The 12,216-nt window shown below is 38.1% G+C and overlaps 1 protein-coding gene across 2 annotated transcripts in view; it reads right to left on the minus strand.

Annotated features, from left to right (window-relative positions):
• The window catches only part of RAB3GAP1 (RAB3 GTPase activating protein catalytic subunit 1), a 41,808-nt gene that overhangs the window by 2,063 nt on the left and 27,529 nt on the right, over window positions 1–12,216 (minus strand). Inside the window, exons 17-23 of one of the 2 annotated variants that reach the window (XM_089520130.1) lie at window positions 11,786–12,136; window positions 10,513–10,650; window positions 8,047–8,274; window positions 7,077–7,173; window positions 6,885–6,988; window positions 6,673–6,788; window positions 5,740–5,842 (exon numbers count right to left, since the gene is read on the minus strand). In XM_089520130.1, the coding sequence (XP_089376256.1) occupies window positions 5,740–5,842; window positions 6,673–6,788; window positions 6,885–6,988; window positions 7,077–7,173; window positions 8,047–8,274; window positions 10,513–10,650; window positions 11,786–12,136 (1,137 nt within the window). Of the gene's footprint in view, window positions 1–5,739; window positions 5,843–6,672; window positions 6,789–6,884; window positions 6,989–7,076; window positions 7,174–8,046; window positions 8,275–10,512; window positions 10,651–11,785; window positions 12,137–12,216 lie in introns of those variants that run through there. The other variant, XM_089520132.1, reaches the window with a different exon arrangement.

The following is a 12,216-nucleotide window of genomic DNA, read 5'->3' on the forward strand; positions in this document are numbered from 1 at the left end:
TACACGATTGATCCTTGCTAGCCAAAAGACATATAGGCCCAGTAAGAGGTCACAAGCAACCACTGTATTTCCAAACAAGGTGCTTTTCATCTTCAAAATGTTTCTCACTTTGTTTATACTCTCCTTTTCATTTGGAAAGGTTCTCTGTTGCATACTGACAACATACCCACTTGAAGCTCTGGTTTTTCAATCACAAGTTTCTCCATAACTAGTTTCAAAACTTGTGATATTATAAAACCATGTTAGCAGTTGGAAATATGGAGAAAAATTATGGTGTGAATATGCAAATGATCAATAGTACTCAAATCAAGCCATTATGCTATGCTGCTATAGCATTCATTCCTGTGCACCTACATGAAGCTAGGCAGATGGCTAGAGGAATTAGGGAAAAATCTAGTTACCTCCTCAGGAGATTCAGTCAGCTGGATAAAGAATGGAATCAGTAACAAAAGATAAAAAGAAAGGCAAGTCAGATATGACTCACATGGGGTTAGGGAGAGGTTTCAGAACTGTCTGCTTTAAGAGGCAGCATACCCAGCATTCAGGTATATCAAGAAAAGTGTGACTGACAATTAGAACACAAACAGGTATAGAACACACCAATGGAGATGACCAATTTAATCAATACAGCAGTAAAAACTAAAATCTAATTTTAAAAAATCTATCCACTGCACGCAACTTTCTGTGTACCTCCAGATCTAGCAACTGGTGGCCACCAGAAGCTCCCCGTCTATGGTAGGTCTCAATAGAGGCAGTCACTACAGACACACTCCTTTGTTGTGGTTCTACTGTTATCACTGAAAATGAACAGGGCAAGCAACTTATGCATCCATCAGCTTTGCTTTGTATATCAGTACATGGAGAGGTTTACCACCAGGAGTTTTATTTCTTGCATTTTTAGGCAGTTAAGAAATATCAACCAAGCTGATACTTGAAAGACAATCTGGGATTTTGTTTGTGACTTAATGTACCCACCTAAATAAACAGAAGAAATCACTGCTTTCAATGAGATTATCAAGAATGGTGTCCTTTAAAAAGCAGAACCAATTCTTTTTAAAACAATAGCATTTCCCCCAAAGATTACTTATAAAAACCACTGATGCATATGAAGGAAGAATATTATTTTATTTTTAGATCTTGTTTCTGCCATGAAAACTGCTTGAACTAAAAACCTAGGCTCATAGGATTCTTATGCAAATGTCAAGAGCTATCCTGCTAAAGAAATTCTGCTTGTGTTTTTCAACCAAAGGTTTTTATTAAACTCTTATTAAAATTAAACATCAAAAAATATATTTTAAAAAGATGCCACTGGAAATGAGTATAAAAGTAAAGTTGATCGTTTGACCCTCTAACCAGTGCATGGGGAATGTGTCACTCTCCAGATGTTGTAGGACTTCCACTTCCACCATCCCTCACCATTCTCTATGGTGGCTAGGATGACAGGAGCTGCAATCCAACAACTTTGGGAGGAAAACAAAAACAAGTTCTAATCTGTTGCAAATTTACCACAGAAGGAGATCTTCATCACCATCAATATGAAAATTAATAGTGCTGATTTCTGCTCTACCGTGGAATAAAATTTGGTCCTCCAGTTTTTCAAAAGGATTTAAATCCATTTCAAATCATTACATTTTAGCTGAAGGAATTTACACAAGGGGTACTAGTTCGATAATGACAACACAAGGGGGACACTTGCAGTGAAAGAAACTACAGAATACTTCTGGAGACAATAAAGGTCAACTAGCTGAAAGGAAACAGCTGCACTTTCCTGGTTCAGCATGCACCTCTGTAAACTCAGCAAGTCAGTGGCAGTAGTTAAGTTTCAGACTAGAACTGAGGAGAACCAAGTTCAAAGCCCTGGTGGCGCAGTGGTTAAATGCCTGTACTGCAGCCATTCACTCAAAACCACAAGGTTGCGAGTTCAAGACCAGCAAAAGGCCCAAGCTTGACTCAGGCTAGCATCCTTCCGAGGTCACTAAAATGAGTACCCAGACTGCTGGGGGCAAATTAGCTTACTTGCTGTTCACCGCTATGATCTTTGGAATAGCGGTATATAAATAAAAAAACAAAAAACAAACAAAGCCTTAACATTCCTGAAGTTTGATTTGTGACGAGTCACACACTCTCATCTGTGGGAGAATAAATTGGGGGTGGGGGTGCATATAAGCTGTTCCCCTTCCAATCACAAGAAAGGTTGAGTGTGTTGTGTGCCTTCAAGTCATTTCTTACGATGACCCAGGGCAAACCTATCATGGGGTTTTCATGGCAAGATTTGTTCAGAGGAGGTTTGCCATTGCCTTCCCCTGAGGCTGAGAGAGTATAACTTGCCGATGTCACCAAGTGGGTTTCATGGCTGAGCTGGGAATCAAACTCTGGTCTCCAGAGTCATAGTCCAAAACCCAAACCACTACACCGCAGAAAAATATTATTCCAAACACATTTTAAAGTGTCAGCCATGGTGGGAGGCATTTAATGTAGTGCAGAAGACTGCCTGTACTAGGTTTTTCTTGCCACCTCTTCCTTACTTCAGCTCTCTGCTTTAGACTTCCACTTGTGCGGAATGGCACACAACTCAATGCAATTTAATAACAATAACCTGCTATATTATCACAACATCTCATTAGAAACACAGTTACATATTTTACCAATATCAAAGGCAAGCTTTCTAACAAAATTCTAAACAGATTTTTCTACTATCTGATTTTTTTTTCACATCCATGGAAAGCTAATTTCCATATGGCATTGTTCCCTCAGATTATTCCCATTAGATAAAACAGGAGACTTTATATTCAAATGTTTGTGTGTAGAAGAACAAGGCTTTCCTACTACAAGTACTTGCACACTTGAAAAGAAGGTACTATGAGCTCATAAAAACCTCCAGAACAGCGCAAAACAGAAGGCTACAACCCATTCGGAGACCTGGCAACTCTGCCTCTATGGAGACACAGAGTCCTTCTGCTCATTTAAGGAGTACTTTAGATTTAAGCTGCACCATAAACTACTTGAGTCATCTGCAATTACACATCTCACATCAGGCTGTTTGTGAATATCAGCATACATGTAATCATTAATTTTAGGCCTTCACCTGCCCTCACTTCTTTTCCAGCCTGGTCCACTCTGATACCTTCTAAGAAGGCTTGTCTGTTATTATAACCTTCAGACACTCCCTAAGGTCTTCTATCTGCCCAGACTCTTCCTTGAGCCCCAAACAGCTGAATCAATACCATGAGCTGCAATAGTAAAGGAGTCTTATTCTTAGATATATTACAGCATTCCAGAATCTGATATATCATGGGGAGAAAAATATAAGCTCATTCTCTGCTACAAAATTTATTCTTTTTTTCCCTGGCAAGCTAGGAAATGACTCCTTTGCTTTAATTGTTTTAGTACAAAATAGACTGTACATATATAATATGCAGCAATGTCCTTAAATGTCTAGTCATTTCATACAACTAGTGCCCTGAAAGGAACACACAGATCTGTAATCTATTCTTTGAGAAATACTGTTATTTTCCCATTTCACTGAATTGCAGGACTGCAATTGCAGCTTTATGTGAAGAGCAAGACAGATGACTCACATTTTGCCATTATGGCCAGACATTTGAGAGGAAGTGGTAGCAGATTCTGTGACTTATACTTGGCAAATGATCTGATGGGCTGTTTTGAAACCAAGCCATGTATACAGGTTTAAGGTCAAGCCATACCAGTTTTGAGGTAGAAACTGTTCATTTTCAAGTTGGATGAGTGACTGAAGGTAGGTGGCATGTTGCTTGTACATTTTGGCAGCCAGTTTCTCCATTTTACAGATTTTTGGGGGAAACTGTCATTATGTCAAGGGGAACAGCTACAAAATTATTTGCTGGAGTGGTGGTATAATATGTTTGCAGTTTCGATTAAAAGGCACTTCTAATTATTTCTAACTAAACCGCTTTGATCTATGGAAAAGCGGTATACAAATAAAATTATTTATTATTATTATTATTATTATTATTATTATTATTATTATTATTTAAGGCTATTCCAGTTTAGAGTGATGGAATGACAGCCCCAGGGAACATGACATGCCTTGTTCAACAGCTAAGTGCCTACAAGTGAGGTGCTATTAACACAAAAATCTTGAATTTTGGTTTTCATATAGCTTAAGAGCTCTTTATACCAGTGTTTTCCCCTACTCAACATGTTTCTGTATTAAAATAATTTTAAAATACAGAGGGACAGAAAACAGTCAAATAAGTAGGAAATTAAGAGTAGAATTAATGAGGGCATGTGAAGAGTGTATATCCATTACTACTGAACCCTCTCTAAGTTTCTTGCCATTTCCCCCCACCAGCTCTGTCCTGTCAGCACCTTCCTATAAGAGACATTCAACAGAAGAGTTCAAAAAATAGCAAAAGAGGATCTGGAACATTTTCAGAGACATTATGAACTCCATATTTTCATTAGATTTATAAATGCATTACTTTCCACATAGAATCATAGAGTTGGAAGAGACCACAGGGGGCACTGAGTTCAACCCCCTGCTATTCAAGAATACACAAAACACTCCCAACGGATGGCTATCCAGCCTCTGTTTAAAAACCTCCAAAGAAGGAGACTCCACCACACTTCAAGGCAGCATATTTTACTGTCAAACAGCTTGGACCATCAGGCAGTTCCTCCTGAGATTTAGGTGTGATCTCTTTTCCTGTAGTTTGAATCCACTGCTCCCAGTCATCTTTTCTGGACTACCCAAATCTCAGGAGGAACTTCTTGACTTCCTATCCACTATCCATATTAAATAGACATATGACAAACTCTATGTGAATTCTTAGTCTGAAGTCTTACTCAGTTCTGATGTAGTTGACACCAGTGTTACACAAGAAGGCCAAGCATAAACACAGACCTACTCTTTTTGCAGCTGCATGTTCCTTTGTTGCCTGGCTCTGAAGGTTCCTCAAAGCCATGGCACTAGAGGAAGGGTGACTTGGGAGATCACTATATCTCTTTGAGAGGCCACTGAAGAAACAGATACAGAGGAAACAGGGAGACAAAAGAGGCAGCCTCTAGGGAGGTGCTTGCCAGGTGGTGGCACCCTCCTTTCAGCAGAGGTTGATGGTTCAAGGACTTTCCTTATGTTACCATTCTAAGCATTATACAATTTTTAAAAAATATATACTATCTATTTCTCTTTTTCAGCTGAGATGTTCAAAGTTTCCAGTTTGGTAGAACATTTTGTTTTCAATTTCAAGTCTGATAAGGCCTCTGTAACCTATTCAAAATTAAATCAAAATTCATGAACCAAAAGAAAATCAATGTGAAATAAACACCCAGTGAGCAAACAAATCTGGCCATGAGCCCACCATTCTGCCACTTCCAGCTATCCAACTGCAAGGAAATGATGAAGCTGAGACCTCTAAATCTTAACTAATATGAATATGGTGCATCTTTTATGAACTGCCATTTGCTAGCATTTGGGGGCTTGAGAGAACACAGAATGCTCTTAACACATCTTGTAAACTGAAATATTTTTTTTGTTCATAAAATGAACCAGTATTATTAGCATTATACTTCATGCATCTCATAATACTTCAGGGACAGTTGGCCCTTCTGGAAACATAAGCAGAGTAAAAAAAAAAAGTAATAATAATATCTGAATAAAGGCCTGAAGATTGCCATCTTAACAAGCTGTCCACAAGCTGTCATCTTTAAGAACGAATAATAATTTTACATGGTCTGTGTGGTCTAAAATGTTTGGCTTACCCTCTGAGCATTCACAAAAAGCTTGTGAATTATAATACCAGCAGGACCTCTTCCAGCACCGATGACTGTGACTTCTGGCTGTTCCAGAAAAGAATTCACAAATCTGACAAGATAGAGTGAAAGTAAGAAAGTAACAATTCAGAAAAAGAGGCTTTTTTGTTTTTGTTTTTAAAAAGACTTGCTTCTTCAAAACCTCTCAATGCAAGTGCCAACACTGAATGTACTCAACAGATAACTGATGTATAATATCACTTGTCATGTCATCTCTTGATTGCTCAACTGCAAAAATGATTAAGTCACCCAGATGAATTCCGCTGAAAGGATGTGGCAATTCAGTCATGAAGGGTTCAACATGTATCTTGTGAATCAACTACCCTTGGAACGCTTACTGAACCAGTCAATATTTTGCCATCAGACTTAATTTCTTAGTTCTCTCATCCAGAAGAGTTGTGATGTATAACAGTTAGTTTTAAAAACCACTGAATAAATGCATTTGTAGCTGCTGTCTCATACAAGGCTATGGCCACCTGTGACAGTGGATTTGTCATGGGATTCCAATCATCCTTGCTCTCTCATATACAAATCCACCCTGTCTGCCTTCCCTGATGACCAACATTTATGTGAACACAAGCATTAATCTTGGTTTCTGTGAGCCAATTCAAAACCAATTTAAATGCATAAAGACCTATGTTTATAGTAAAGGCCTTGTGGCATGTTTCTCTATAGCCAGGGATACTGAAGTATATGTAAATGTATGAAACAAGACATGGTAATACATGTTGACTGTTAATCAAATACTCAAATAAGTAAATTACAACTTATACACCTGAAACAGTCTTGCACTCATGGTGACTAACTGAAGCAAGAAAAGAGGGCATGAAGGAATTTCATCTGTAAAGCCCTGTGAAATACAAGGAATCTGAGATCATTCACCTTTCTAGATCTTTGCGTTCCTCTTCTTGATCACACTTCTCTATGCCAAATTTTGCTTTCAGTGACCTTGCACGGGCAATAGTGGCTTCCACACTCATAATCTGACCAATGATTTCCTATACAAGAAGAGAAAATAGTTTCATGCTTCCACATGTCAAACTTTAGAGTTTCCTTTCTGCACATATCAAACTTTTATTTTAAAAAAATCTTACTTCAAGTTTTTTGTCCTCTGGATTTGGAAACCGGAGTACTTTACTAGAATGGGTGATTATCTGCTTAATTATCTTCTTTACTGAAGAAATGTCTTCTATTGATTCTGTTCAGAAAAACATGAATGAAAGATATTGTAGCAACAGTTTACCTTTATTCCAAGCATGTGGCATTGCTCACCAAGTGTTATTTACCTTCTTCCTTTACCTTGAGTACAGCTGCATGGATGACACAAGGCAGAAGATGCCTTGCAAGATCTGCAGGTTTCTGAACTGCTAAATAATGTAGCACCTGAAGATATGGTAAAAAGACAACATCACCATAACACTTCTATCACTAATGCCTGAGCACCTTGCTTCTGCTCAACTGACATAATCTTTCTCTACTAGCTTTATGGGAACTAAGGCTGCCAGAATGAAGCCGAATAACAAGTCTTCTATATTTATAGTTTAAAAATTTTGTAAGAACTATCCTTAATTCCAGGGGGGTTGGTGGAATTTCTACTGCAATTATAGAAACTCTTACACTTTTGGGAAAGTTTAGGCTCCATATCCAGCATTAGAAAAGTCAAATTATCTGAAAGAAACTGAACTCTAGCAAAAAAATAATAATGAATAATCAGACCACAATAGTTTTTAATCTGTCAATAACTTCAAGAAAAGCATCAAACAAGTGAAACAATGCAGAGCAGACTTTCAATTAACCAGCATAAATTTTTGGATGGGGAGGTTGCTTAGGAATGAAGCAACATCGCCTCCAAAAGGAAGGGAATCTGTTTGGAACTGATGAAGGGCAGGAAGCAGAAGGCTGAGAGAAAAAACTCTCATAATTACTGCCAAATAAAATCATGAAAGTCCTCATTTCCAAAGTATATTAAACTCCCAACTGTCGATCTTTACAATTACTTCAAAGTGCCTTTGATGACTTTGTTTACATGTTTCAACTAATAAAATGACTTCTAATCCAAAGAAATCTGTTTGCAGAAGGAAATTCATTTTTAATCCAATCTTAAAAGCAATCTGCACAGTGTGTTAATACTATGAGTAGGATACAGTACAGAACATACAACTACCGTCAGAAGTGGGTTGTGTCATAATTAATTCAATACCAATTGGAAACTGCAATGTTCAGACCTTCTTAACAGCTTCTTGGGAGTCTTTTTACCTTCTCTGCCTCACGAGTGTCATCAAAAAGTCGCCGTTGCCTCCTTGCGGGTATTGGCTTTGCTGTTTCCCATGCTTCAACCCACATATTGCTTGGGATCTTCATTCGGGCACTCAGCTCGCCCTTAATTACTATGTCTCCTTTTTCATCCACAGTTTCTTCCTCAATGTAATCCCGAGGTGAATACCATCTCACAAAATCCTCCAGACAACAACCAGGGTTGGCTGCCTAGGATGGAATGGGGGCAGGGAGGAATACAGAAGCAGAACATGCTTATTTCTGATTTTTTCCCGAAACAAAATCTGCTTAGCAAGATGGCACAGAATTTTGATATCTGCCTCTTTAGAAAGGTACATACACAGAAGCAGGTACAAAACTCCTGAAATAACAGCCACTAACTCAGCAGAAAAGTCAAACATGAGTTTTCATTTGTACAAAATCTCAAAGCAGCTCCACAAAATACATAAACCAGAATTGTTTCTCACACTACATTACTATATTGTTTAGCTCAATTATCTGTCTGTCATATATATACATGATCATCAGGTGTAGGTATCAGCTAGACATGTGTTCATCATAACTTTCTTCTCTAACAGAAACAGGAACAAAGGAAGATCGAAATACCTAGAGTAAAAATAGCCTGTATAGATGAATGGATTTATTAGCTACCATAGTATATATTTTAAAATCTGATTTCACACTATACAAGTGTTTTAATTAGCCAAGATATCTCAGTTGTTTTGTAAATGAGGTTTAGCATTACAAGCACAAGCATATGGCATCTTGTAAGATTCAGTCTATTTGCTTCTTGTTCTCTCATTCTTTCTCTTAAGTACCAGTAAATCAAGTTAACTACTCTTAATGATTTAGTAGGACAAGTGATAGTGATAAACAAGTGACAAATCCTTGGAATAACTAAATAAAATAGAAACATTGCGAAAACCCACAAGGGACAAGATAATAACTATCCTCTGATGGCACAGATGACTGAATTCTCTATGCCCATGGCTAAAAGTGGAGCCAGCATAGTGTAGTAGTTTGAACATTGGACTACAACTCTGAAGACCAGAGTTCAAATTCCCACTTGGCCAGGGAAATCCTAAACTGAATGACCTTGAGCAAGTCACACTCTCCTTAGAACTCAGAAGGCAAAACCTATTCTGAATAAATCTTGCTGAGAAAACTCTGTGATAGGTTCACCTTAAAGTTGGAAATAATTTGCAGACAAACAACAACAATGGCTAAGAAAAGCAAGCCTAGGCAGAACTCTATATAGGTTGAGTATCCCTTATCCGGAATTCCAAATTCTGAAATACTCCAAAATCCAAAACTTGTACTTGCAAGGCTGGAGAGAGATGCAGCTTGAGAGAGACATGAGAATCTGTGAAATGGCGAGAGGCGTGGATTCATGCCAAGCACTATGCTTGGATTCCTACCAATTCGCAGATGCTCATCTCTCTGCACTCTCATTATATATATGCAAATACAAGTGTGATGGTGACAACGTGGCACTGCCAAAATCTCTTTATGGACCTTTTACTCTTTCTCTTTGTGCCACCACTGCCACCAATTTGGGAAGGCGACTTACTTTCCCAAACCACTCAAGGGATTTTTAACACTAAAAGGTTTTCCTTAATATTGGTAGCGTCCAAACTGCATTTCTGAAATCACTCCAGATAGTTACTTGCTGAAACAAAGTTATAAGTTTATTTGCAAGTTAAGTCAAATACAGTAGCTCTTGTGTTGGATGTTGTTCATATTTGATACATTACTGGAATACTTTATTTGTTACACTGTTTGACTTTTGTTGCTTCTTGTTTTTATAATGTTTCCGTATACAAACCAAAACACTCAGAATCTTTATTACATTTTTATTTCCTACACCTCTTCTAATTATTTATACCTTACTTATTACTACACACTATGTCTCTCCTAGTACAACACTTCAGTTCACCCAGGACACTCCTTGTCCTCTCTTGGGTACTTTAAGCTTTTTAAAACTGCCTTTCTCTGCAGCCTATTCCATCCTCAAAGGCTCTTCATTGCCTCAAGGTAATTCCTATCTTGACCCTAACCTATTCCCTATCTGGTTCCTACCTAATCCCTATCTAACCTCAGCTCTTTCTCTCTCCCTCCTTATATCCCTCCTGACTACACTTTCATTGGCTGATGCTAGGCTCATCCCAACTGGATGTTGCCAAGGCTCAACCTGCATGCTTAAATTTGCCTTTTTCTTCACATGAAGTATTTCAAAATCTAAAAAGAAAATAAAAATCGGATTCAGAAATACAGAACACTCACAGCTGCAAGCATTTCAGATAAGTGATGATCAACCAGTATTGTTATAAAGAGAACATAACGAAAGCAAGGACTGAATGTTATTCTTGAAAAAGTCTGCTTAATGAGCCATTCGGAGTATATTATTGTCAGAATGACAACCCCTTGCAATTTGAAACCTGCACCTACCTTGAAAGATTCCATATCAGAGAGTAAACAGGCACTCTGCATACGAGCTCGAAGATGGGCTCCTTCTGCTGATGTTCCCAGTTTAGCCAGAACTTCAGACTGTTCTTCTAACAGATCCTCAGTCATAGGAGCTGGTTCCTGCAAAGTACAGAGACATGAAGTGCTAGATGATAACCTGCAGAATGTCCTTCAGGCTTGGTAGCTCTCATAGGGATAAATAAAAAACTAAAGAACAGCATAGTGTAGTGGTTTCAGCGTTAGACTACAGCCCTGGAAACCAGAGTTCATTTACCTGCTTGAGCATAAAAATGCACTGGTTGACCACTGGCAAGTCACATGCTCTCAGCCACAGAGGATGTCAACGGCAAGCCCACTCTGAAGAAACTTGCCAAGAAAACCTTATGAGAGGGTTTGTCTTAGGGTCACCATAAGTCAAAAATGACTTGGAGGCACACAAACAACAACAACAATGGGCAGCCAGAGGAAAAAAATACCCTTTTGGTTCAATCTGTCCTAGAAGCTATTTCTTACAAGCCAGTTTTGAGGAGATATTTTGGCCTAAATGAAATTATTAATCTCAACTACAGTGCATCCGTTGAATTAACAAAATTTTCATAAGTCTCAGTTAAATGAATCTACTCTAATTAGGACTAACAACTGGATTCGGACCTTTACTTACAACTACAACCAAGGATATAAACCATGGTCTGACATGCTTGCTTGTACTAAAAAAAAAATCCACATTTTCTCCGTTTGGATGTTACAAATATAAAACTGTAGAGAACAGGACATACTGCACCAAGGGTAGAAAATGACAGCTTATTGTTGTTCTAGAAAAATGAACCTCTTCAGCACTTCGAAAGAGTTAATTTGATTATAGGGGAAAGGTCCCTTGAATCCCATTTTGGGAGAAAGGCAGGATATAAATTCAATAAATAAGCTGCATTGCATGTGACGCTTATGCAAGTTTAGGGGTGACTCTCTAAATTATGGAAATGTGAAAGAGTAATTCAGAGATGTCTAGATCCCTTAATGTACAAGAGTCCAATTCAACTCACACTGTGACTTCACCATCTTCATATGTATTTATATTTCACTTGTGGAACCTGAACACATGTACAAAGACAGATCTATGTTTGTGGGAAAACCAAACTGTTAATCAAATTACTTTTTTCATGTGATGCCAGCTCTTGGAGCACTTTCTTTCTGCCGTATCGTAGCACTACAAGTTCAGAAATCAGAAGCAGAATACTTCTAAATCTTTCTCTCTAACCTGTGTTATTGGAACATAGAGAGGGTCTCCAGGATGAAGCAAAGTCAAGTTGCCATGTTGATGTAGTCGACCTTCTGGCTTTAATGCTAGAGTCTCTTTGCTGCCATCTTTTGCAATCCCTTTCTTCCCACCTTCTTGTCCATTTGCTTTAAGGTCCTCTGTGTCACTCAGGCATTCAAAAAATTCTTCTTCACTGTCACTCCAGGATTCCCAAGATTTTCCTACTTCTCCTTTTTCCTTATCACTCTCTTTTGAACTGTCAGGTTTTCCAGTGTCACCAGAAGAGCAATCAGAATTTACTTTTTTCCCTTCATCTCTTGCCTTCTTTCTTTCTATGCAACAATTTAACATCTGGAAATAAATACACATTGAAAAATGTTTATTCTTATTTTACATTCATCCACAATAGCTTGTTGTTTAAGCTGCGCAGC

Source organism: Sceloporus occidentalis, unplaced genomic scaffold (assembly GCF_023333645.1).
Source record: "Sceloporus occidentalis isolate IW3139 unplaced genomic scaffold, rSceOcc1.0.p SCAF_4, whole genome shotgun sequence".
NCBI classification, from domain to species: Eukaryota; Metazoa; Chordata; class Lepidosauria; order Squamata; family Phrynosomatidae; genus Sceloporus; species Sceloporus occidentalis.